Below are 26,074 nucleotides of genomic sequence, written 5' to 3'. Positions count from 1 at the left end.
CCCCTCCAGCTGCCTATGGCTCCCAGTATCCACATCCCACATGGATGTTAGGAGGAGGTGGGGTGTTCTCAGGGAGGCCAGTGTGTGGAGAAGATTCTGGGGTGGCTAGGCCCTAAATTCACTCTGCCTCCCTGTTCTCCCCATCGGTCTAGGCCCTGAAGCGAACCCTGAGATGGAACCAAACCTCAGGGCTACAAGTGGGAACACCCCCTAGGGGACCAGAGCAAGACTCAGCTACCAGGCCCCTCAGAACCAACTTCGGGAACACATGGTTCATTTTTAAGAGACAGGACCACCTCCCCACAAAGTCACAGCTTGGTGAAGCTATGCCGTTGGCACTGGTATCTTTCTTTGCCTCATCTGGTGCCAGGTCTGGCCACCCATACAATGGGACAGGAAGTAGCCCTTTGAGTCCTTGGCTACACCGCTAGGCCTGGGTGAAGCCAGGGGTGCTGTCACTGCCTGAAAGGCTGCAGCAGTCAAGACCCCCACCCCCAGGCCAAACTGGCCTCCTGCCTGCTTGCAAAGGGTGGCCCCCAGCAGGGCAGACAGACCGGGAACAGATGGCCCATGCTTCGGGGGAAACCCATGCTGAAGCGATAGCTCTGTGAGGTGCCTGGAGAGACATTTTCCTTAGACCGGTCCTTGCCCTGTGTAACCAAGAGCCTGGAATAACATATCCCTTCCTTCTTGGCAGCAACGACAGAATCTCAGATAATGCTTCACATTTGTGTGAGCTGCTGTAATAAAGCGCTCTCTTTTACTCTGTACAACTACTCAAGGTAGCAAGAAAAGGAGAACAGATACAGGTCGTGGGGCTTTGAGCCCTTACACAAATACGGTCATGCTACTCTGGGCTCCCCCGACTCTACGGCCAGCTGCCACAGAACCTCTGAATCTTCTCCTTGCTCAGAAGGAAGCCATCTCGAGCCCGTCACAGGGACCAGGCCCCCGCCAGTTTAGAACTCCAGACCTACCCGGAGGCGTCTACGGCAGGCTTTCTGGTGGCTTCAGTGCCTCACCTCAGCGGTGCCAGGCACACCCCCTGATGGAGCCCCACACAGGACCATCCGCTCTGGGACCAGCGGCTCTGGGATACCTGGGAACGACTGTCTCTGTCCCGACTCAACTCAGGGCAACCAGAGAGTGGGGAGTCAGCTTGAAGAAGAGTCAGGGGCAGTGAGCCCGGTGGGAGGCCAGGGCGGCACCCCCTCCTACTGCTGTCACTGGGTCACTGGGGCCGGAGCTGCTTGCGCTGCCTCCGCCGCCGCACAGCCTCACGCAGGGCCTCCAGCAGCCGCTCCCTGTTGTTACAGATGTTGTAATGTGTCAGGTGGAGCAGCTTGTCCACATCCTCCTGGCTGTATGTCACCTTCGAGTAGTGGTAGGGCGAGCTGGATGAAGACAGGTTCACTTCCCCAGACTCCTTCTCCTCAGCTGTCCGCCGGACCCCTAGTGGAGAGAGAATGCAGCCTGGGCATGGAGGGGAAATGCACTGGGTGGTGGAGGGGGGTGCGTTGGGGTCCCCTCTCAGAGAGGCATAGAGGACTGAGGAGATAGGACGACAGACAGGGGGCCCCGGGCACCAGGAGGGCAATGTGGAGGGGCTGAGGCAGTGGCTCACCAGGGGCTGAGTACTCCCGGAAGGAGTCATTGAGCAGGGGGAAGTGGAGCACGGCAGGGGCTTCAGGGCAGTCAGGGTCCAAGAACAGGTGGCACTCTTGAGGTTGGCGCTGCTCCTCAGGGCTGGGAGAGATGGGTGGGAAAGGGATCCCTTGCTCCTGGCAGAACTGGCCCAGGAGCTGCAGCTGCTGCAGGGTGGACAGAAATGACGTCAGAGGGATGGGCCAGGGGGCTCCCCAGAGTCCTCAGCCGCAGGCTGACCGAATGTGGAGGTTCACTAAGACACGCGGGATGTAGGGTCCAGAGGCCAAATCAGGCTCTAGTGCAGGGATGTCCAAACTTTTTTCAACGTTTTGCACCAAGGGCCCTATGCGGTAAAATACACAAACAGCTGGGCCACTCACTCGAGGTGAAGTACGTATTGCCTCACCTGGTTTATTTAAGTACACTAAATATATTTTTGGAATTTGCTGCGGGCCAATTAGCAATGGATTGCGGGCTGCAGTTTGGACACCCCTGTTCTAGTGGATCCAACGCAGCCAAGCGAGACTTGGAAAAACGCTCTAAAGCTGACAGTCTTTCTGCTGCAGCTCCACTGGGCTCAGCCGAGCGGGGCTGCAAACACCTCCCAGGTTCTGCAGTTGGGAGGCAAAAGACTGCACTGGACCAGCACAGAAACTCAAAGCAGCGGGTCCCAGAGGCCCAGGACCAACTGGGGTGCAGGTATAGCAAAGGGGACCCAGACATAAAATGCATTCAAAACATTGCCGGTTCCCCCATGACTCCAACTTCCTGAGCACAGTGGGTTCCCCTAGTTGTGGATTCTATGAATTCAGTCTCCTGTTGTCATGGTGTCACTGTCACAGCCCCCAGGGAAGGTGGGCCCGATACTGGACTCCAAAGCACATCTCCCCAGAGACAGGAGCCCAGATATCAGGCCAGCCAAGGCCAGGCCAGGCCAGGGGTTGCCCACCTTCCAAGCCTGCCCCCATCCCACCTGAAAGGCTCCATGGAGGTTGTAGTCCAGTGACAGGATGAGGTCCACGTCCCGTGTGGGCTGCAGGAGGGGCAGGCAGCTGGTGTTGATAAAGTAGCCGACATCCAGTAGACAAAGGTAGGGCTCAGCAGGTGTCAGCTGATTGGGGAACCCGTCCAGTTTGGTGGCTGGACAGGGTGGGGGTTGGGGTGGAGAAGCAGCTGTCAGTGGAGCTGAGGGCACCAGCCCCTCAGGACTAATGCCAGCTCCTTGCTGCTGGTGGAAGAAGACCCTGCCCTCTGGTCCTGCTCCCTCCTGCTGAAGTAGCACCGCCACTTCCTGAGGCCCTGAAGCTGGGCCCTGATTCCCATCACAAGGAGAGAAAAAGGGGCTCCTGCTCCAAGCAGCCCAGGGAACTGAGCTCAAAGGGCTTGGGGACCAGGGGTTGCAGAGTGTGGGTGTGTGGATCAGGGACCTAAGGCTCAAATGGCCATGGGAAGACCTAGAGAGCAGGGACCAGGGGGAGAAAAGCAGATACCTTTCCAGGTAGAAAAGTGAGGATGCTGGAAATAGTCTTTGTGGAAATGGAGGCCATGCAAGAAGTTGTGGGTGGCCTGGGCAAGCGGGCGCCACGTCAGAAGGTCAGTGAAAAACTTGGCTATCCTGCCAGCTGCTGTGGGAGGCTCTTCGATCTTCAGAAGGGGGACGCATTCCTTGCCTGCAGTCAAGGTGGGGAAGTGGGGCATTCAGGAAATGGGGACCCCCCTGGGCCTTTATCTCAGTCTCTTTGGACTCCCAAAGGCCTGAGAGCGACCTCCATCGACCCCAAATACAGCCCCACCGGCTGTCCTTCTGAATCCTTACAAAGGAGCCCCGGCACCTACTCAAACTGGCCTGATCCTGCGCCCAGCGGTCCCAGAACTGGCTGGGTTCTGAGGCCCAGTATAAGCTGTCCTGGAGGTTGGCTGCATACAGGTTGCTCCAAATACCTGAGAAAGGGGTCACAAGGAGAAGAGGGTCCCACACCCCGTCACCACCTTCCCCAAGGCCAGTCCACCAGGAAACATCCCAGTGACTAAGCTGGGAAGGTCAAGGCCCACCACCTCTCCCAGGCCCATTCTCCCCACTACGCCAGCTTCTCCAGCCTTCCAGCTCCCCTCACCTTCCAGGAAGCAGATGCGGGACTCAGGAAGCTGCTTCGTCAGGCGTCCCATGAAGAACTCAGAGCCAAAGAGCTCGGAGGGGATGAAGGCGCCGTACTTAGGAAAGCCAACCTCGTAGGGGGAGAACTCGACCCACTCTGTGAGGAGGCCACGCTGCCTTAACATGGGCCCAGAACCTGAGGACTCTCGGCACCAACGCACCCACCACAGGCTTCCCGTCAGGACAGCCTGGTGATCAGGAGGCTCGGCCTTACTGATGGCACTCTGGGCATGGGACCTACGGCCCTCGCCCCCATCCCAAAGCCTGAATGATAGTCTTTGGCCCAGAAGAGGTGGTGTAACACCCACCTCCTGCACACAGGCCTGGATACCCCTCACCCCACCAACCATGAAAGCATGGGGCTCAGTTCCAGGCTACTCACCCTGAAATTCAAAGGTGGTCAGCTTCTTCCCCTTGGTGTTGAGGGCACAGTAGATGGGCAGCGGGTTCTGGCCGTGACTCAGCGCCTCCCGCTGGTCTGAGAGTTTGTGGTCATGGGGCTAGCGGGGAAGACGATTTGAACCTAAAGCCATGACTTCCTGATGCCTGGGCCTTTCCCATGCCCTGCTGCCCAGGACTGCTCCCCAGCTCTGGACCTGCAGTGGCTCCGGCTGCCCCAGCTCCACTCCCCAGGCTGCAGTCCCCCCACACCTCGTCATGCAGCAGCGCCTCGTTGATGAGGGCCCACAGGTTGGTGAAGCAGGTCGGGTGGCCCAGACGGGCATGTTCAGCCAGCTCTTGCCGGTACTGCAGCAACTTGCTGTGGGCCAGCACGCCCAGTTTGCTCTTGGTCACCTGGGCCTTCAGTGACTCAGTGGGCCCTGCCAGGTCCTTCTGAGACCACTGTGGGTCCTCATAGAGGTTGGCCAAAGCCCTGGAGAAAGCCAAAGCCAGGGGGATCATCACTTGAGGACCCCACCGCATGCCTTGGGCTCTTTATTCTAGGACAACAGCCTGGTAAGCACCTTCCAAGAGTCCCCCTGAGCACATTTTTGTCTGGCGCATGCACTCTCCCAGCCCTTCTAATTTGGTCAGAAAGGCCTGTGGAGTCCAAGAGAGCCTTACCTCCCCTGCCACAACCCAACCAGCCACTACCAGGCTTCCGTACTCAACCTGCAGCCAGCTCACCAGGTGGAGCCCGAGGCCCCTGTGAGGTAGGAAACACAGTCCAAGAGGCCTAGCTCCCTCAGGCCGGCCAGCTGCCCATACAGGGATGTCATCGCCCGGATCCCACCGCCGGTGGCCATGACAGCTACCACTGGGATCTGAAAGCAAGCACAGCCAGGCTCGGCGAGGTCTCCGGGAGGGGAGGCTGAGCCACAGGAGGGGGAGGTAGCAGCCAACTGGCCCCTCAACGCACCCATGGCGAAGGCCACTCGAGATGCGATCAGGGCTCTTGGGACCAGTTCTAATCGGGCCGCTGAGGAGGTTTTACTCAGAAGCAGCCTCTCGAGGGTCAAGCTTGTCTGGTTTTTAAGAACTTCAGAAAAAATGGACCAAACAAGTTTCAGGCCTCATCTCCTCGCCTCTAGCCCGTGAGGAGTCTGGTGATCGCTTTCTGGAAGCCCCAGGGCCACCTCAAAAATGTCCCAGGTAGCCGCCCCTCTCCCTCCTGCAAAGAGACATCATCTCCCTAGGAGACACTCCAGGCTGATCTGAACCTCCAGCTACGTCCGTAGGCCAGCAGGCTGTCTCACTGATCAGTCAGACCAGGCCCAGTGTCTCAACCTGGACCAGGCTGAGGATCAAGAAACAACGAGAAAAGGGGGAGGAGGGGGAAAACAAAGAAACAACGAGAAGGGAAGCTAGCCTGGAGAGCGGTGCTTCATGCAATGCTCTCCATTTGCTGTGATCAAGCTTCTCATAACATCAACTGAGAGGGCAGCAAAGCAGGGGCAGGCAGAGAGGAGGCGGGTCCAAGCCCAGCTCGGCACCGGCTCCGGTCTGGTCGGGGAATAGGCAGTGCCAGCATTCGACACTGAGCACTGGGCCAGAGCGAGCCCGAGGATGCCCACCCCACCCAGCCCAGTCCCCAGACCTCATCCTCCTCCAAGTCTTCGTCCAGCTGCAGGGCCTGCTTCAGGGCCTTGGCCACCACCCGCTTCCTCCTGCTCAGGAAGGCCTGCTCCTCAGCGCAGGGCCCGCAGCCCAGCCGCACGGCCAGCTCCCTGGGTCTGGGTGGGAAGGAAGGGCCCATGAGGTAGCTCCCGGCCTCGCCAGAGAAAGAGAAGCTGGGTCTGCCTCCCTGAAAAGCCCACTGCCATCTCTTCTCTCCTCAACCCTCACCCCTCCTTCTGTGTCCTGACTGAAGTCTGAGGTGTGGGTGCGATGGAGAGAAGGCAAACCCAGACCCATGTGAGGACACAGGGAATGCAGCAAAGCGGATTCACAGAACGGGGAATACTGGTGACTAAAGAGGTGCCTCCGGGGTCACGGGTGCAGACAGGCCCCTGGCTGGGGCCCAACGCTACTGACCTACTTCTACCTCAGCGCCTCTCCTGCACCCACCCAAAAGAGACCTCAGAGGGGACAGGAACCAGTGTTCCCACCTCTTTGTGGTGAGCAGCTAGTCTCCCCGGCATGTGGAAGGCCAGGGTCACAACTCCTCTTGTCTGGTGAAGGTTAGCTAAAGTCCACCTACAGTAGCTGCCACTCGAAGGGGCACAATTTCTCACCTCTTGGTTTCCTCGCCCTCTCAATGCCTCAAGCCACTCTTCTCACCTTCTACCTGCTTTTCCAGCCAAACATTTATCAAGTGTCTCCCAAGTATAAGGCACTAGGCTAGGCACACACCCCTCCAACTAAAGCAGAAATGCAAGTACAAGTTAAAAACAGCCTTTACGTGCTAAGGCTCCCTGCACATGGTGCTCTGCCCTGGAAGCAAACCCCTGAGCATCTCAGAGGATTTGCGGAGCAGCAGTTGTTCTGGGAGCCACCTGGAGGAGCCACCCTCACTCCTCCAGGCCGAGTGCCTGACCGTGGGCCACCCGTCCCTGACTGCTTTCCCCCATTACCTTTCCAGTGCCCAACCCAGCTTCTCACCCTTCTTCTTTTTTCAGCTCCACCCTCATCAGAGGCTCCTGAAAACCATGCATGATCCAGTCACAAAGGATGGCCACCCTGTTCCTCATTCCAGCCCCAGCCACACCCCCACGATGACCCCACGCTCCCTTGGGCCCCCGGCTATCTCTACAGGGGCCAGGCCTGAGGCCTGAAAGCAGACATGCTCATTGAACCCCTCTTCCAAGAGCCTGGTCCAGCATTTGTCCAGGGCATGGCCCGAGGACAGAAGCTGCTATGGAAGTGGGCCAGCCCTGCAAAGCCTGGAGCCTGGCCCTGTCGGTTAATCTGGCTTTCTTCCTCTGGTGGTCAGTACCTGCAAGGTAGGGAAGACGAGCCGCACCACTTGGCCAGAGGGCAGGGCCTTCAGGGGCACATTCAGCTGCTCCTGGGGGGCTTCCTGCAGTGGGGGATAAAAGAAGAACTAAGAATCTTTACCATTTGGTCCGGCAAGGACTTTACCAATTGCCCCTGGGAGTGACAAAGAAGTAGTATGAAGTGGGACAGGAGACTGACACCAGCCCCACACTCTTCCCAGGGTGCCTGACTCTGCCAGGGAGTAAAGGGTGGGTCAGCATGAGCAGAGGGACAGGCTGGAAGGAGGTGCTAAGGGGAGGAGGGGAAAGGCTCAGTGCGTCCCCCTCACAGGCGCAGGCACGAGCAGCACAGGACCTGCAGACGAACACTCAGCTCCGGCTCCCAGCAGGCGGGGCAATGGAAGCGGAAGGAGCCAGCGCCCACTGAGGTCTCCTGTGGACCCTCACGGGCCCCGGGAACCGCAAGCTGAACTCTGCCTTCTGACCCTGGAAGCAGTAACCAGAGCAGAGGCTGAGAACAGGCTCTCAGTCCACAGAAGCCCTCATCTGGCCTAAGCGGCCTGGGAGACACCGACATGATGTCTGGCCCAGGCGAAGGCTGGGAGATTGCGCCCCATGACAGCCCGTCTGTGGACTAAGGGGAAACCCCCCAACCCGCACTCCTGCCTGAGAGCTGACCCCTCCAGGGTCCTCTCAGAAAGGGGAAGACAAGGGCTGAGGGCCAGGCTATCCCAAATTGTCAGGGACTCACCCTGCTTGTCCCCTGCCTCCTCCAGTCGAACATGCAAGCAGGAGAGCTCCCGGGCCTGAGTTAGTAGGAGAGCCCCTCAGACTCGAAACCCTCCTGTTGGAGGCCCCCACCCTCCCAGCACCCTGGTTCTTGCTCCTCAGCACTTTATTACCTCGGTCGAGTCACCATGCATTTGCTTGAAGTTATATCCTCTCGAGGAACTAAAATCCCAGGGTCCCCCCACTCAGCTCTGCCCCCCCAACCCCCTAGGGCGGGCCTGACACTCAGGGAGGATGGTGAGCAGGTGGCCTGAGGGAGGGGTTCTAGACTCACCACCAGAATGCCATTGCTGACCAGCTGCTCAGCACAGTCTGTCCTGGAAAGAGCCCCCAGTGACCCTGAGCGGGAGTCCCGGTTCCCAGGTTCTCACCCCCCAATGAGGCCTGGGCATTCCTCCTCCACCACTGGATGTCTCCCAGGAAAGGGAGCCGGCTCTGGGTGCGCTGGGTCCCATCCTTCCCAGAAGGAAGCACTCCCACCCGGGAATTGCCCCATGGCCCCTGACTCACAGACTCTGCAGCCGAAATTCAACTTCCAGGTGCTCCTCGCCCTGGAGAGAGAAAGAAGCAAGTTAGGAAGGGTGAAGAGTGTGAGTGTGAGTGTGAGTGTGTGTACACACACAGGCGCAGATTCCAGATGCCAGCTGGGGCTGCTGGGTCCAGTGGTAGGAGAGCCATAATCTCCATCTCCGGGCTGCACAGTCCACCTTCTCTGCACTGCTCCAAGAACCGCCCTCGGCTTAGGGACCAAGAAAGAGGGTTAGGGATGAGATTGCTCCCCCGGGGATAGTAGCTACTGGCTGAAAGAGGCCTCTGAGATGCCAGGGAAGCCTGGACTAGTCCCTGCAAAAGAGGGAGTAGAGGGAGTACTCAACCACCCTGCAGGCGTCTCCGCTCCCCGCTCCCCGGGGCAGAGGCCCTCCCCTCCCCTGGATGCAACCTTGCCTGATGGTTCAGGCGGAAACTCTCACGTCGGAACTCCCCAGCCTGCAAAGTCCCCACATCAAACAGCACTGACAACACAGGGTCATCGCTCGTCAAAAGGTCCTGGTCAAAGACTTGCAGCTGTAGGATATTCTGGAAGGGGAGCAGAGTGAGGGGGCTGTAGGAAGGAGGGTGGGATAGGAGGGTGAGAAACACGGGGACAGAGAATGGGGGGCTGGGAGGAAACGGTGGCAATGCACAGGACAGTGAGCAGGCCAGGGCTGATATCCGGCCCACCTTGAGCTGGCTGTGGATTCGGAAGCGAAAGCTCTGATTCCAGATGGGGTTTCTGCTGTTCTTAACCGTACGTGTCTGAAGCTTTTGGCTGGACGCCGTGGGCAGCCAGAGAGTCACATAGCAGTCAGAGGGGGTCACTGCGGGAAGGAGGAACGGGTACCCGCTGAGTATCAGAACGCTTCCTAGCCCAGCCACCCACAGTCCCTCCATCATAGGCATCCCCTAGAGACCTAGAGACCCAAGAATAGGGCTGGGTCAGGAAGCGGGGAAGAGCAGAGGCAGAGCTCCGACCATGACTTTCCACCACCCAGTACCTCTTCTTGGCACCCCCTCCAGGAAACCCCTGCATGCCTGACCCTACTCACATCTCTCCCCAGTCCCTGCCCCATGCTGAATGCTTCTGTAGAACTGTTGCCCAGCACTCACCTAGGTCCTTGGAGGGCAGGCCACGGGCCTGCAGAACACGAACGGTGAGCAAGCAGGTCCCCGGCACCTTTGCCTGCAGAGGACAGAGGGACGGACAGTCTTGCTGCAGGCAGAGGGGCCCAAAGGAGACAAGGGCCAAAAGGGAGGCTGGGGCAACCCCTTGACACCTAATTCTGAATCACAAGCCCAGCTCTGCCCAGCCACAGGCCTGAACAGAATGGAGCTCTAGTATCTGCTGATGATACCTTCCAACAGTTAGACAACACTCTGAGTGGGCTTTGGTCCAGGGTCTTCATGGACATTAACTCATTCAATCACACAACCATCCTATGTGGGAGACTACTTATGACCAAACCCCAGGAGGAAACTGAGTGTCAGAACGCTTCCCAGCCCAGGGCAGGGGCAGGAAGACTAGTCACTTGCCCGAGGATTGGACCAAGCTAGCTGCAGGCTCAATCCCCACACTAACCTGCTTCCAGTTCCTGGTAGTTTCCTTGTCAGTCTTTCACCCACACGCCTGGCTCACCCTTGTTAAGCAGGCTTGTGGCTGGTCTTGGGTGGCAGGGTGCCAGGGAAGATATGTCAGGACCCAGCCTGGCCTTGGGCTCCCCAGTTGGGCTGACCCCCATACTTTCCACCTCCAGCCAGGGGACAGTTTTGGAAATGGGCTGTCTGCTAGGGTAGGGATAGCAGTACCAGCTCAGACCACCCACAGGTTGTCAAGTCTCCAGGTCCTACAAGGTCAGGGTAACAATAGTTCCTAGGTGGCTCCATCTAAACCCACGACCCTCAGTCTGCGGATGGGACCCTGGCTGGTTCCCAAGGCAGGGGAAGCCATGCCAACCGGTCCTTCCTTTCAGCCTCCAGCCCTACCTCAGAAAGGGCTGGCGTCCAGGGGCAGCGCTGGGGAAGCTCTTCAGTCAGTGTCAGCCCTGCACCCCACATCCCAAACAACTGAGTCAGGTCACCAGAACAGCCACTTCCTTCTGGGGCCCCAGGTTAGCAGCTGGGAACCTGAGTTATCAGGGCCCAAACCCCTGGTGCCAGGGAGTGCTGCCCGGAGCCCATCCCTAGAGAAACTCAGGATGATCCCTGTCCCAAGACCCTGCCTCCTCCTTGGCTTCTGCTCACCATGCTGGGCCAAGGAGAAACCCACAGCTCCTCTAATAAACAGCATTAACCAGACCCCAGAAGAACTAGGGGTCCGAGTGGAGGCCCAGTTCCCTACTGATCTTACCAGAGCCATGAGGCTGAGTCCTCGGGAGCAAGGAATGACAGGCACCGCCGCAGGACGGAAGGCAGTCAGCTTTTTAATCCTGAGCCAGGGATGTCCCCGCTGGCTCCAAGCTCCTCCCTGGGCCCTCCCAACCACCTCCGCTCCACCCAAGCCCCACACCCATTCCTAGACCAGCCGCCTGTCCAGAAAATGAGGTACCTTAATCCTAGGTGGAGCCACTGACACCCAGGGGTTGGGGCTCAGCAGCCCCAAAGACCCATTCTCTCCAGCCATCTCTATCTGTGCCCACTCCACCCAGCCCTGACCTACAGAAGACACCCCCAGGAGAGCTCACTGTCAGAGGCTGAGCAGGAAGGTGGGAAAGTAAGGCCTGGAGGAGCCACTGAGGTCTGGAAAGCTGGGGGTGAAGGTGGGCCCAGAGCAGGGCAAGTGGAAGAGCCGTGTCCCCTGTGGCATGCAGGGCCTCTCGCAACTTCCAGCGCCAGTATGACAGGAATGCCCAGTCCTGACTGGGGCACTGGGCCAATCTGACGAGTGCCCAGGCCCCATCATCAGCTGGTAGGGACGCGGTTTGTTCTAAGCCCTTCAAAGCCAGCTGCTTCCGCTTGGGAGCTGGGTGCTGGGTGGCTGGGGATGAGGGAGTCTGTGTGGAGACCCACTCCTTCCGCAGGGGAACAGTTGCAGGAGGGGCAAGGGCTTCTGTCCCCTCCTACCTGTGCCTGTTGTGAGAGAAACGGGCGTGACCCTCAGGGCACCAGACCCTACCAGCTGCCCTGGAGCTGGAGGAGGAGAGCAAACAAAGCCAGGGCAAGGCTAGGAAGAGCTTCACAGGCCCCAAGTCAACGAAATTTGAGATCGAGTTACAGCGAGGTCGGCCTGCTTGCAACGGCTGTGGTGGATAGAGGGGTCTTGACAACACAGCTCCTCAGGCCCAGGCACAGACCTGGCCCTCACCCCCAACAGGGTCACCCTGAAATTTTATCATGAGCCTTGCAACCCTCACCAGACCACAGAAGGCAACTTCAAGAGGGAGTCTCAGCACACGAGAATCACAGGTACTTTTATTGAACACTTCCCTCTGTGCCCGCCCCAAGTCATCCTTACAGATCTCATCTCCAAGTCTCACAACACCCCGGGAGGTAGGACACCCCGGGACGTAGGAACCAGCATTATGTTTTACAGACAGGACACCAGTGCTCAAAGGCAGTACCTCGCCCACGGTCATGGAGGTGAGAGGCGGTGCTGCACTTGGAGCCTTTTATCCTCCAGGCCAGGCCGCTGCCTCATCTGTGTGGCAACTTCCTGGGAGCCCACACCCAGACCTGCCTGGCACCTCCTGGACCTCCAGACAGAAATCCTCCAAAGCTGATCCCAAGCTGCGCGAGGCCAGCAGCCAGCACGCTCTGACTCCAGGTTGCCTGTAGCATTGGCCAGGCCCAGGAGGGGCACCACCTTTTCCACGAGCTGCCCTTGGCAATGTTCACCGGGGCTCCATCAGTCGAGGCCTGAGGCCTTAGTGAGGGAGTCGAGCAGCTGGAAGTAACTGTACTTGAGGTCATACTCCATGTCGTACCAGAAATTCACTGCAGAAAGAACGGAGACCTGCGCATGAGGCTCCCTCGTCGAACCTAGGACCACCCCAACCCCTCCCCCAGATGCCCTGCTGGGCCTGCCGTCAGGTGACCGGGCAGCTCCTCACCAGCAATGCAGCCGTGGGACTGCTGGACGTGGTGGAACCAGAGGGCGGGCAGGTAGAGCATCTCTCCAGCCCGCACTGTGCAGCGAAGGGCCTGGGCCTGGCTGTAACTGGGGTACCGGGCCAGATCAGGAGCCAAGGGGTCCAGTGGGATCCAGGGCACCTGGGGGCACAGTGGATGCCAGGGAGTAGGCCCCAAACCCCCTGGCCCCCCAACTCTGTCCCTTCCAAAGGTGAACACCACGGGCCCTGCCCTGCGCAGCACCGTAGGCCCTGACATTTTTCAGAGCAAGGAGCACATGCCCAGCTCTTCTGTGGCTTCCCCTTAGAGCCCAGGCTCCTACGCTTCTCTCCCCCTGGGGCCCAGGAACAAGACAGGTACCTTCTCCATAGCCTCCTCATCTACCATTTTGAAGGAGCCCTCTTCAGTTAGCTGGTAGGTTGCCGGTGTATACAGCTCTGAAACGAGATGGAGAAAGGTGTGGCCCGCTGCTTGCCAGCCACTTCCATTTACTTGCTCCCTGGGTACAGGGGAACAGGGTCAGGAGACACTGTGTCCACACGTCAGGCCTGGGGCACAGGCCTGCCCGGGTCCCTCCCTTCCTTCCCCCCACCTGGGCCACCTGCTCCCCAGAGCCCCTGCAGGCCGCCCCCCTTACCATAGGGAATGAAGGGCCGGTCGCTGGGTGGATGTAGCAGGAAGTGTTTCTCTCCCGAGACCACACAGTAGAGGTTCTCATAGTGGTCCTTGTGCACTGCCACACAAAGAAGGCCCAGTGGGCAGGGATGTGGGGGGCAGGGCAAGGCAGCGGCAAACGATGGAGGCCTCGCACCCGCAGACAGCTTACAGTGTGAGAGAACAGCCTGCAATGTCAGAGCAGGCTTGAGGGGGTGCCCAAGTGTCTGGCGGAAATTCAGGCATTTCTGATCTCTGCCCACCAGGAACCTGACGCTTTCCAGACCCTGGGCTCAACTCCACCAAGAGGGCAATTCGCACACACAGAGCTCTCCTGAGTTCACCCCGACCTTGCTGGCCTCTGGAGAGCTTTCAGGGACCTAGGAGAAACAATGTCCTCCATCCCCAATGCCACAGGTACTTTCCCGGACCTGAGCTGTCAGGGAGGCCCTCTGCTGTGTCGAGTCCGGAATCCCCGAAGAAATCTTAGAGAACAATCAGTCTAACTTCCATCCAGGCCCAACCTTCCACTCTTGCCCTCTTCCTCCCCACCTGATACCTACAAGATGTCACTGCTGCCGCCTCCCCCAGCCAGAAGTTCACAGCATCAGGCATCTTTCCTGTGAGTCGGAGGGAAAACGGTAAGTTAGGAGAGGGCACCCCAACAGCCAGGCTGGGAATAACCACCAAAAATGATGCTGGGCCAGGACCTGGGTGGGGAGCAGAGGGGTCTCAGGGAGAAAGCAGGGAGAAAGGACAGATGGGTCACTTGGCGAGGGGCCTCCCTCCCCTGGGGCGGAAGGAAGGGCAGCAATCTTCATCAATATGAAGTCCAGGCCTGGGGACTTGAGCAGTTAGTGTGCAGCACCTGACCCGGTGGGGCCAAGAGTGTGGCCAGGCCATCACCAAAGGGAGAGCAGCAGCATACAGCGCCCCCTCCTCCACTCACCCAGTGCCTCTGAGGCCCAGGGCACATGGGGCTCCAGATCAGGCAGCAGCTGGGGCAGCTCGGTGGGCAGGTTGGAGCACTGCTTCTGCACGTAGAGGACTCCTGGGTGTTGGGCTCGGCCCTCCAGCACGTCCAGTACACAGCTCAGGGACAGGCGGCGCTCAGCAGGCATCACAAAGCGGTCCCCGCGCACAGCATCCGCATAGCCATCTGGGGTTATGGCCACACTCACCTCCGTGGAGCCCACAGTGGCTCTGGAGGAACGGACATTCAGCCCAGGCCCAGACGCCACAAAGCACCACCCACATCCCACTGGGGCAGCCCCACCTGAGGTAGGGGAGCGACCACTTCTGGAGAGCCGGCCAGTGCCGCAGGGCGTTGCGGATGATACAGGGCCTGTTGGGGCAGACCCAGTCCCGGTAGAAGTGGAGTGGAATGGGGGGCTCGTCCAGGTAGGGCACAGCAAGAGGCACGCTGAGCTCTGAGAGAAAGAGGGGGATGGGGGGCTGAAGCCAACAGCATGCAGTCACTGTCCCACTGCCTGCCTTTCCTGGACAGGCCACACTGTGTCCCCAGACCATGCCCACTGGAGACCAAGGGACCCTGGACAATCAGGAATTGAAGAATGAGGAGGGAAATGTAAGGGAGAAAGTGTGACACACCCACAAACACACCAGTATGGGCCACAAGAGGCACCAGCGCCCAGGGTCTGCTGCTCAGCCCATAACCCAAACCTGCCATAGGACCACGTCCGGCCCGTACCATGGACCCTTGGCTTTCCCACTCGGAAGTGGCCAACCTCCTGGCATCCATTAGGAAAGGCAGCCACTGAGACGGTGTTGGGAGCTCCAGAATGAGCAAGAGCTGAGGCCCCCAGACCACAGGCTGGTATAGGTGGGTCGAGGCTCTGGAAAGTGCCCTTCAGCAGTGATATTTACTGAGCCCCTGGAATGCATTCAGTACTTGGCTTGGCCAATGTGGAGCTATCAAGGGATGATCCAATCATCATCTCAGGAAGCTCATGACCTAATGGGGAAGACAGACCGCTGCTGCACAAAACTACAGAAAGAAAAGTAAGGGCTAGACTTTGGTTTTGGTCTTAGTGACCAGCGTCACCATCCTGACCCCCAGGGCTGCCTTTTGCATTCGGGCAGGTTGTACAGTGCGCTACGTGTGCAGATGTCCGCAGGGGCCCTGTGTCACCCTTCATAAAAATCTTTTTGACTCTTCCTTTCCCTCACTCCTATCATCCTATTGATTGTCTCCAAATCCTGTTGATTTTCCCTCCTATGTCTCTCCAACGATCCCCTCCTTCACTCACACTACCTCCACTGGGTCCTCAAATGTCACTCTGATGAGGCTACCTTCCCCGGCCACCCTTTTAAAAACTGTAACCTTTCCCCCAACAATCCTATACCCCTTCCCTTTTTTTCCTCTTTCCCTATATCACCATCTAACACACTACATATTTCACTTGCCCAAATTGTTTGTTGGTCTTTCTTGCTAGAATGTAATACAAGCTCCAGGAGGGCAGGGATGCTTGTCTTGTTCACTGGTATATCCCTGGGACCTAGAATACTACTGAGCACATAGTACTGAGCTCAGCAAACACCAGAGATGCCAAAAAAAAATGTATGCAAGTGGACACTTTGGTCAACGTTGCTCAAGCAGTAGTTCGCAGCAGTCAGAAGTGTCTGGACGCTGACGGTAACCACTCTGAGCACCTCTTCTAATTGCAGAAGTCAGACGTGACTTGTATTCATCTTTTGTTATTGGTATATATTGAGTATTTGAATACAGGTTTTCTTTCTTAAAATGTGTATACATATTTTTGGCACCCTCTGAATTTGCTTAATGGTTGAATACAAGTCTCCAACATCTCCTGGGTGGATGGTTGCTGCAGTGAACTAACTGGTTTCCTTGGCTTAATTCCACTCCCTCTCAAAGCATCGCTCACCTTGGCCCCAGTCATCTTCCTAAAATGCAATCTCATCTTGTCACACCCCCATTAAAAAATCCTTTGATGACTTACCACTACTCCTTACACAATACTGTCTGCTTTGGCATGCATTCAAGATGCTCTATGATCAGGCCCAACTTACTTTTCCAGTCTGGTTTCCTCCAGTCTGGTGCCTGCCCCCTACCATTGTCTATCCAAGCAGTATCAAACTTTGTTCCTGTTGCTCACTCAGCCTGGAATGCCTTTCTCCTGGCTTTTATAAAGCGAACAAGGTTTTGCTTTGTTATTTTCATCCGTGAGGTCTAGCCCAAACATCTTAAACGTCAATGGGTGGTTACTGCCTCCTGCGCCGAACAGCCATCACGCTCATTTTCACCTCTGAGGTCATGCTTTATCTCTCATAACTCCATCCCCACGCTGGTCATCTTGGCCTTGCTAGCAGTCGGAAAGTGAACGTCTTTAGATCAAACACTAGAACTGAGTGAGAAGACAGACGCTGGTGGGCCCAGGGAAATGGAAAAGGGAAGAGCTGGCACTGGCAACAGAGGTAAGACGGAAACTGACAAGTAGATAAAGCAGCAGGGGGAAGAAACTGGCAAAGGGCCTTCCCTGTCATGTCAACTCATCAAAGCAGGCAGCTTGGGTGGTGGGGTGAAATAATAGATTTACATGGGGCTCAGTAAATCTATTATTGTCACAGGGATTTTTAAAATACATGGAAACTGCCATTTTTTTTACCCTTTGTATTTTCTGTTAACTACTTCAGTTTTCTTTTCTCTCCATTTTATAGTTTTCCTTTAGCGAATGGCCACTGAGAGCTTCAAAGTGAATTTCAAAAGGGATCCAAACAGTTCCTCTGGCCCAACAATTCTTCTGCTAGGAATTTAGCCAACAAAAATACTCACACATGAGCAGAAAAACTCTGCTCCAGGCACACCGGCCTCTTCACTGTTCCTTGAACATACCAGGCACACTCCTACCTTAGGGCATTTGCCCAGAGCGTGCCCTCTACCCAGAAGGCTCTTCTCTCAGATGTCTGCACAGCTCCCTCTCTCCTCCCTTTCAAGCCTGTACTCAAATGTCGTCTTATCAAGGAGGCCTACCCTTACCATCTTATTTAAACTTATAAATTAGCCCCCACCCCCACATCCTAAGGTCCATTTTTCTGTTTTAATTTTTCTTCCCATAGCACTTATCTTGTAACCCATTTCTTCTACTATATAATTTACTCATTTAGTGTGCCTATGGTTCATCGTCTGTCTCCTCAGAACTATGAGCTCTCTATGAGGGCAGAGATCAGTTTTGTTTAGTGATGGATCCTATACACGCTTAAGAGAGCCCGGCACACTGAAGTGCTTAGTAGGTACAATCACGGGCCACATAATGTCTTGATCAATGAGGGACCGCCAATTGATGGTGGTCCCACAGAGTTTGTGGTGATGCTGGTGTAAACAGTCTACTGCGGCCAGTTATATAAAAGCACATATCGCATATATAGTTACAATAGTAGGCTGTGCTATCTAGGTTTGTGTGAGTACACTCTAACATGTTCCCACAACAACGAAATCACCTAACCTCGCATCCGGCACATGACTGGATTTGTTAAATGGATACTCCTAGTATTCCTTGCTGGCACTATTGAAAACAGATTAGGAATGACCTAAATGCCTATCTACAGTGGGCTGGTTAGTAAATTACAGCACTAGCACCCAGGTGTGAAAAAAGATTGTGATAGAAATACATGGAATGATTTCCACGATAAACAGCACTGAAGAGTGTCTTTAGCTGGCTACCACTTGTATAAAAACGGAGGTATATAATATATAGTCTCATAGGTGTGGATATAAACCGTGTTTCTGGAGGGATGCAAATTGGGACCTGGAACGGGAGGGAAGCTTACTTTGTGTTTTAAACCCACTGCTTTTAAACCACGTGCCTGTGTTCTATACAGGGGTAAAAAAATCACTTAAAAATGGAGAGAAAGGGGAGAAAGGAAGGAAAAGGGGAGGGACAAAAATAAACACCAAGCACGGGGAGCCAGGGATCACTTGTACAACTGCCCCCAGTCGTCCCCAAGTTCTGCGCAGCTCGCGACTTGGAGGAGTCTGTTCCTGAATAGTTAGAGCAGGCGTTGGGACAGGGAGAATCCGACGTCCTTAGACTTCACGACAGGGAAGGGTGGGAAGGGCAACAGCACTGTGTGCGGGGTGGCTTGCGGGGGTGTCAAGACTGGACCGGGTGTTGAGAATACGAAGAGTCATCTTCGGAAGCCACGAGGGCGTGCAAACACAGGAGGAGGAGAGCTGAGGACCCACCCACGGGCATGGGGATGGAGGAGGGGTTCGACGGAAGAGTACCTAGAGAGGCCATCAACCAGCCACGTGCACGAGGTTCTACGCTCGTTAACAACCAGGGCGGGCCTGGCGTCAGCGGCCCAGGAAGGACCGGGGCGCACACGGCTCCGGGACCGGGTGCCCCGCCCGCGTCCTGATCGAAGCCACTCACCCCGCGCCGCGGCCGGAAATTCTCGTAACTCCCTCCGCACAGCGTCCAAAGCCACCTCCGCCATGACGCAGCCGCCGCCGCCGTCCGGAAGCCCCGCCCTCCCCCCTTAAGACCCCCTCCCGAGGCCCCGCCCTCCCGAGGCCCCGCCCTCCCGAGGCCCCGCCCTCCCGAGGCCCCGCCCTCCCGAGGCCCCGCCCTCCCGAGGCCCCGCCCTCCCGAGGCCCCGCCCCGCGGCTCGGTCCTGAAGTCCGCAGGCTGGATCCGCCCTCTGGCCCCCAGCGCACACCGGATTCTGCTTTCCAGGCGGCGAGCGAGAAGCGCTTTCTGTTGCCTACCCCACTCGCTGACGTCCCAGAGTTAACAAATGATTGTGTTTATTGACGAGTTCATACATCAGTACAAACGAACATGTTAAAAACAGCCCCAGCCCCGTGAGACCTGGGGAGGAGGGAAGCGCCAGGGCATGGACAAAGTATAAAAGTTATAAATAAGGGGCTTTTAAAACTGGGTCAGGGCAAATCTGGACAGGGGCGGCACTTGCCGGTGGCCTCAGACATGCAGGAGATGGGCGCCGGCCGGCCACAAGACCCCCCCCCCCAAACACACACACGCTGGGGGTAGGGAAAGGGCAGCCACCTCACAAACCATAGCAGGAGAGTAGCTTCCTCCTGGTGAAGAACAGGCTGGCTGAGGATCGTGAAGAACCCAGCCCAGAGGGCCAAGCCTGAGCCCTATTTGGGGTGGGCTGTGGCTGGTGTGCCGATTTGGGGGTGAGGGGGGAGTGGATTTCTAACCCTCACAGGGGCAGCTGCAGCCCCGCCAGGGGTCCACCCTCAGCTGCCAGTTCTTGGGCCCAGGATTTCAATGCAGATTGGCCATACAGGTGGTAGTAGTGGAGAATAGTGGGGGTGAAATAGGTTTCATTTGTTCAGGTGCACTCAGGCTGAGGTAAAGGGAGCTGGGCACCCTTCAGAATCCAATTTCTTTCTACACCTCTGCCTAGGAGCCAGTAGAGCCCAGAGGCCTGCCCATGGGAGATGGAATGGGCTTCTGTGGCACGGGGCTACAGTAAAGCTGTCGACTTACCTGAGGCAGAGGGAAGCAGCAGGGCCTGGAGACACGTTCGTCACCCCAATTCTTCAACTGCTTCACTACTTGGTCCTACTCTGCCTGCCACTGTGCTTTATCTCCTTCCCCACACCCCGAACAACCGTCCTTCTAGTTCTAACCTAGCCCCTTACCTCTACCACTTACCTGTCCCTCCTACCACCTTTCCAGTGTCTCTTGGCGCCTGCTACAGTCCCCTGTGCCTCCCTCCCCTCAAACTCTGGTGTCCAGAACACCCTGGGTACCCAGTGCTGTCTTTGAGGAGGCTCCTCCTACCTGAACTAAGTCCCCTATGGGCCATCTCGTATCATCTAGGCTGTGGACACCAAAACTCAGAATGTGGGGTTTAGTGTGTTCCACCCCTTTTTCTGCTTCTTGATGGGTGTGTGTGTGTGTGATTCCGTCTATGGTTAAGGTCCTTAGAAGGTGGGCCGGCACCCTGTAAACCAAAAGGGAAGTTCCAACGAGAGGCTTCTGACTTAGCATCACTAAGGATACAGGGAGAAAGTGGCCTCTGGGCTGCAGCAGCCTGCTGGGGGCCGGGGTTGGAGGATGGGGAAGGCCCAGGGGCTGAGGAAAGGAGGCCCAGGAGTCATGTCTGCCTAGCAAAGGGCTTCACTGTCCCGCAGCAACATCCCACAGCTGGCTCCACGAGTTCCGGCCAGGACAGAAAGGGGGACGGGGAGAGAGACAATGCTAGGGCCCTCTTGGAGGGGGAATGGGAGTGGAATGTGGGGGCTCAGGCCTGGATACCAACTCAAGCCTCCTGACGGCTGGGAATACTCTGGAGGGCCAGAGAGCTCTGCCTTTCTAACTGCCAGGAACTGAGCGAAACAGCCCCTGTACTGGCAGCCAGGGCAGTGCAGCTGGTGTAGGAGGGGAAGTGGAGGTAGAGGAGAGGCTCGGCTGCTGCCTGAATACCACATGGCCTCTCCCCTCTCCCACTGAATACCCTGTGTGTGTGCTCCACCCCAGGGAGCGGATCCCTGCAGTAATTTCAAATGGCTTCTGAGAAGAGGGGGCAAGCCCTTCCCAATGTCCCCCAGATGGGGCAGGCTGCCCTCCTACTCCTCACAGCACCAAGATGACAAAGACCCAAGACCTACCCCCGCAGGAGCCACTGGCGGGGCTGTGGAGGCAGGAGTTCCAAGAAAGTGAGGCAACAGTCAGGGAAATAAATTAATAAATACAGGAGCCCCACGAGGAGCAGCCTGGAAAGCTGCTTCCTCTTTGAGCGTTGATCCCTGCTATCCACTCCAAGCATCCCCACAAGTGAGTGGAGGAGGGGCTACAGTTTGGAATGAGGGGGGCATTCACTTGGGACGGGCTTCTGGAACTCAGAGTCTGCGTTCCATGCGCCGTTCCACAGCTCGAAGCAGCAGCTCTGAGTACTGCTCTAGCAGGGCCTGCGTTTGCTCAGCTCCCACGGCCCCAGGGCTCCCGCCTGGGCTGGACAGCACTGTCCCGGCCAGGGCCTCTAGCTCCTGCCGCACTGAAGAGAAGGTGTTTCTGAGGAGCTGGGTGATGCGACTTTGCTCTGCTGACGGCGTCTTGCAGCTGGTCACCTGCAATAGGACCCCAAAAGTGGGTTGGAGGAACAGTGGTGGGACCTGTCCAAGGACTTATAAAAAAGAGTGGCCCGACCTGGGTAGCCTGCCCCGTAACCCCCCAAAAAGGGACTGCACGCCCAGCTGGATGTGGCTGGGAGCTCCAAACTCCCAAGATCACAAAGTACAACCAGAGGCTACGGGATTGCGGCAGACTCTGGGGTGACCCCATCAGATTATGGCACCATCTATATTTTTTTAGCAACTCCTCCTTCAAGGCTTGGGCCCTGCCAGATTGCCCCCAGGTCTAGGGTGCCAAATAGTTTTTGAGTCTGAAAAGGGATACTATTAACAATTACACTGGGACAACAGGCATAAACTGGGATGGTCCAGAGCAAACTAGGACACGTGGGCTCTCTACCCCACCCTCTTGTCTGAGGAAGTCTCCAGCTTTCGGCCAGAAATGGCCCTAGGCGCTTGGTTCAAAAGGCCCAGCCTGGCCTCTAACCCTCTGCCTCCTTGCCCAAGATGTTCTAGATTGCTCCACTAGCCATCAGTGCAAGAGCCTTATCATTACATTCTGGACCCTCAGCTAGCATCCCTGACAGGCTCTGTCTCCCTGCCGGTGATGCCCAACACATACCAAGTGGTAGAGCTGCACGGCCTGACGCAGACTGCCCTGGAGTTCGGCCACAAGTTGTTCACACTGCTCCAGGCTCACCGCGGGTCCTGGGAGGGGCACATGCAGCTCAGTAAGGCCCAGCACAGCTGCTCTTTCAGGCATCCCCCCCTGCGAACGCTCGGAGCAGGACAAGCCTACGACCCACCAGCATCATACCTCCTCCGCTTGCCCTCAGTCCCTTCCTCTTGTCTCTTCCTTCCCAACACCCTCCCGACACCAGACAGAAAGATCCAGAGGAAAGGGCCACCCCAGCCCCAGGGGCCGGAAGGCACTGGGGGGCAAGTGTGTCACAGGGAGATCATGAAAGTCGGCAGGAGTGTCTCACCATCAGGGCTATGACTTATGGACAGAGACAGGAACAGACAGGAAGGAAAAACACCAGAGGCCGGACGCACAGAAATGGAATGGAGCCAGGGAGTGGCCAACAGCGACAGGAGAGGACAGGGCAGGAGAGGAGCGCAGGGAGCTGTGCACACCTGAGGCGGGGCTCAAGGCTGCCCCGGGCCTGCTGCACCCCATGGGGCTGGGAGTCTTCTCAGGGGGTGGGGACTGCAAGTTCTCAGGGCCTCGGAGATGGCTGCTGCCTGGCAGGTGCTGGGCACAGGGGCTGTTGGGCCCAAGCTGAGCTTGGCACTCTGTCCTCGGCCTGGGAGAAGGATCCTCCCTCAAACAGGCCCGCCTCTCAGAGGTACTGTGAGCCTTTCCTAGGCCCGCTGGGGAGCCAGGCTGTTCCATCTCACCAGGGGACCTGCCCTTGGTAACAGGTGAGAATGTGGCCAGGGAAGGACGATCAGGCAGTGGTTTCGGAATGTCCAGGACCAGGTGAGCCCGGCTGGGCAGGGCTAGCTTGCTGAGCGGTGAGACGCGAATGGGAGCAGGAGCTGGAGGTTCAGCCGCCCGGCCCAGGTTCTCCCCAACAGAAACGCTGCGGGATATCTTAGCCATGGAACTGGTGGTGGGGTTCTGGTAGGAGTGGGACCGAGACAGCCGAGTGTCAGCCTGGGGCAGGGAACGCAGGCCCTCCTGGGCCTCCATCTCTCGTAACAGCAGTGGACCTGGAGGAGCAGCCTCACCTACAGAGGAGACAAAGATGCATGCAGGCCAGGGGTTCAGGAAGGTGCCCCAGGCACCAAGGCTCAATTCCCAAGGAACTGTGCCCTGCACATACCCGCTAAAGGACACCCAGGGACAAGCGCAGTGACACATCAGGACAACATCAGGACCTCCTTCCTCTAGCATGCTCATGGGCTCCACACTCCCCTCACCCTGGAGCTGAGCCCACCAGGCTCCTCACCCTGTGGCACCAGACTCTGCACAGACTGGGCTTTTTGGAGTCCACCTAAGGGGCTGCTTGTGGCCACTCTCTTGGATGCCCAGCTGCTGTCCAGGTTGAGACGACGTCGTTGCAACAACACAGGGGCTGCCTGCTGGGGGCCAGGGTTTCCGGGGGAGGGCTCCACCTCTGGGGGTGCTCCTGGAGGACTGGCACCATTGCCTCTCAGCTGCTCACCAGAAGCCTGTGGCACCTGGACTGGTCTCAGCGTCAGTGCCAGACTTGAGGAAGATGGGGACAGTTCCCTACAGGGAGGAAATGTGGAACAAAGCCCAGTGGAGGCTCAGGGATCTTCCCTGCCACGGTGGGGAGAAGCTCTCACAATACTAGGGAAGCACTAGGAGAGAAGGGCAGACGCAAAGCCAGCCAGGCCAGTATCCCAAAGCTTGGGAGTGCAAAATACTCCTGGGCACAGCAAGACGAGCACTGACGAGAGGAGAGCTGCAGGCTGCTCCAGGGGCAGGGCTGGCCCTGTTGGGAGCACTGGGAAGTCAGGGGAGCTGGAGCTCCTAGTGGGAGAGGAAGAGGTGCTGTGTGGGGGGTACCTGAAGGAGGGAGTCTGCACTTGCAACAGGAATCGTGAAGAAATGCTCTGAGACTCTGTCCTCTCTGGTACCCGGACTGGGCCCCCTGCCAGGGTGACAGAAATCATGAAATGAAGGAAGCCCTTGCCACAGATTCTCCTCCCCTAGAAGGCACCCCCAGGGCCTGGCCTGCCCTTAGACCCTCCCTCTCAGCCAGGCAGAGAAGGCGGGCAGGGCAGATGGCAGCGACCAAATGCCGGCCCTCTGACCACACCTGGAGCAGCACCATTGGCCAGAGTCTCAAAGTGCTGTTTTAGAAACTGCTCCTGGTCCGGGGTATGGGGGCTGCCTTCCTGCAGCCCATAGGGGCCAGTGCCTCCCTCCTCTTCCTCCTCTTCCTCATCACCCTCAGCTGGCTCTTCAAGGTCTGAGGAAATGCCATCCACACTCAGGGGCTCCGTGCTCTCAGAGTCTGGATGTGGGGGAGGGGAGAGAGGCATCACGCACCCATCTGTCGCCAGAGCCTCCACTCCCACCTCAGTCCACGACCCACATGGTCCCAGCCCTCCCTCGGGGCTGCAGCCTCACCTTCATTGGGGTGCTCAGGGCTGGAAAGGCGGCTGCTGCTATAATCCACAGAGCAGGCACTGTCAGGACTGTGCTTCTCCGAGCCCCTGCTGCCTGGGTACACTCTTCCCAGGGTCCCTCGCGCTGGTGCCTGTACCTGGAACTCATTGCTGGGAAGGCCCGCAGGGGAAAGAAGAGGCAGTGAGCAGGAGCGAGCAGCTGCCCCACTGGACTCCTGCCTTCCTTCTCCCCCGGCTGGGAGCGGGTCTGGGCATGAGGCAGCGGGGACTTGCAGGCAAGCCCTGGGTACCCTGGGGCCAGCCCTCCGCTCATTAAAGAACATTCAGAGGGAAGGGAAGCCTGGTGGTTGCATGGCCCCAGGGGTCTGGTGGCGGTAGGGCTCTTGCCTGGTATCGAAGGTGGGGCTGCTGATTGGCTCCGGGTAGACAATCCCATCTTCAATGGGTGTAGGCTCCAGATCTTGGGGAAAGACCCCTTCCGCTTGGGACAACAATCGGATAATGTGGGGGCAGGAACAGGGTTGGGAAGTCTGAGTCCGAGGGGGCTTTTCATTCTGGAAACACACACAGGGGCATTACTAGGGTTGCTAATGTGACAGAGGGACTGGAAAAAGAGGTGTAGGTGAGCAAGGATTTGGGGTGCACCAACTCTGGGAGAAGCTGACTACTTCAACTCTGAGGACAGATACCAAGAAGCCAGGCTGAGCTCCAACTAGTGTTCCTGAGCTTCTGGAAGAACTCTATTAGCATTCTGGCTGCCAATCGCCAGCCACCACTTAATATCACGAGCCCTCCAAGGAAGCCAGAGCAAGCCAAGGCTACCCTTTGCTTCCTCACCCCCATCACCACGCACACAGCCGGGCCAGTCCCACCCTGACTTTGCAGCTCGGGATAGCCACGTGCCACAGGGGCAGAGCGAGCACTGCCGGACCAGTGCTCAGCCTCCCGCGGTTGGCACACGGCTGGCTGAAGCTGTCTGGAGGTCTCGAAGGAACAGGGAGGGAGCAGCTCACCTGGACAGCGCATGAGGTCTCAGGGGCCTGCTGCCCATGCTTCCCAGGACCACACGGAGTCATGGCCAGCAAGTCCTGGCTACAGCCCCGAGGGCTCGGGGCCAGTGTATCCAGCTGCCGCAGGTCTAGCATGGAGCGAACACTCAGCTCTACGCCTGACTGAGCCCAGCGCCCCCTTCTTCTGGGCCCTTGGTTGGCTGCCGGAGCTGGGTCCAGGAACTCCACCGTCTCCTGGGCCTAATATGGGGCAGGGGTGGGAAAGGAGTAACAATAACAATTCCCCAATCGTTTTAGCACACTTTCACATTATCACTTACTGTGTGCCAGGCACTTGACATGTATTAGCTCATTTAAACTTCACAACAACCTTATGAAGTAGGTACTATTATCATCCCCTTCGTTACGGATGGGAAAACTGAAGCACAGCGGGCTTAAGTAACTCGGCCAAGTCCCACAGACAGTAAGTAGCCTGCTTGTCGGTTACAACTCAGGTAGTCTGGCTCCAGAGTTCATGCTTTTAGCTTCAATCTACATCCTGTCTCAGAGGAACTTCTGGTCTCAGTCTTCACCTGGTGTCATAGGTACCTCAAAGCTAGGACTCTTTAGAAGTCCCCTACTCTGAGGACAGCCTCAACAGCGACCC

The 26,074-nt window shown here is 57.4% G+C and overlaps 2 protein-coding genes across 6 annotated transcripts in view; both read right to left on the bottom strand.

Annotated features, from left to right (window-relative positions):
• Positions 1-723: 723 nt before the first annotated feature.
• Positions 724-18,717, bottom strand: LOC308497937 (bifunctional peptidase and (3S)-lysyl hydroxylase JMJD7). Of its 2 annotated transcripts, XM_081049003.1 has the most exons (24): positions 18,639-18,717; positions 14,501-14,654; positions 14,174-14,427; positions 13,788-13,844; positions 13,208-13,303; positions 12,931-13,007; positions 9,616-9,688; positions 8,914-9,326; positions 8,479-8,519; positions 8,243-8,285; positions 7,931-7,985; positions 7,535-7,665; positions 7,179-7,262; positions 6,845-6,882; positions 5,841-5,976; positions 4,931-5,067; positions 4,454-4,676; positions 4,185-4,302; positions 3,762-3,899; positions 3,484-3,588; positions 3,138-3,317; positions 2,621-2,787; positions 1,625-1,811; positions 724-1,452 (listed from the first exon to the last, which is right to left on the bottom strand). In XM_081049003.1, the coding sequence occupies exons 1-24, from the start codon at positions 18,700-18,702 to the stop codon at positions 1,232-1,234; spliced, it is 3,192 nt and encodes a 1,063-aa protein (XP_080905129.1). In that variant the 5' UTR covers positions 18,703-18,717; the 3' UTR covers positions 724-1,231. The 2 variants fall into 2 exon arrangements, with proteins under 2 accessions (XP_080905129.1, XP_080905128.1); XM_081049002.1 differs by lacking the exons at positions 724-1,452; positions 1,625-1,811; positions 2,621-2,787; ... (13 more) ...; positions 8,914-9,326; positions 9,616-9,688 and adding exons at positions 11,889-12,435; positions 12,552-12,711.
• Positions 18,718-18,997: 280 nt separating this feature from the next.
• MAPKBP1 (mitogen-activated protein kinase binding protein 1) overlaps positions 18,998-26,074 on the bottom strand; it is a 51,398-nt gene continuing 44,321 nt past the window's right edge. For all 4 annotated transcript variants that reach the window (XM_081050163.1, XM_081050160.1, XM_081050161.1 and 1 more), the window contains 9 exons: positions 25,432-25,668; positions 24,806-24,972; positions 24,420-24,568; positions 24,106-24,303; positions 23,853-23,937; positions 23,269-23,552; positions 22,451-23,047; positions 21,936-22,021; positions 18,998-21,310 (listed from right to left, as the gene is read on the bottom strand). In XM_081050163.1, coding sequence (XP_080906289.1) covers positions 21,083-21,310; positions 21,936-22,021; positions 22,451-23,047; positions 23,269-23,552; positions 23,853-23,937; positions 24,106-24,303; positions 24,420-24,568; positions 24,806-24,972; positions 25,432-25,668 — 2,031 coding nt within the window. In that variant the 3' untranslated portion in view covers positions 18,998-21,082. The remainder of the gene's footprint in view (positions 21,311-21,935; positions 22,022-22,450; positions 23,048-23,268; positions 23,553-23,852; positions 23,938-24,105; positions 24,304-24,419; positions 24,569-24,805; positions 24,973-25,431; positions 25,669-26,074) is intronic.

This window comes from Rhinolophus hipposideros (assembly GCF_964194185.1).
Source record: "Rhinolophus hipposideros genome assembly, chromosome: 5".
Lineage (NCBI taxonomy): Eukaryota > Metazoa > Chordata > Mammalia > Chiroptera > Rhinolophidae > Rhinolophus > Rhinolophus hipposideros.
The sequence above is the reverse complement of the archived record's forward strand: the minus strand, read 5'-3'. Positions and strand labels throughout refer to the sequence as shown.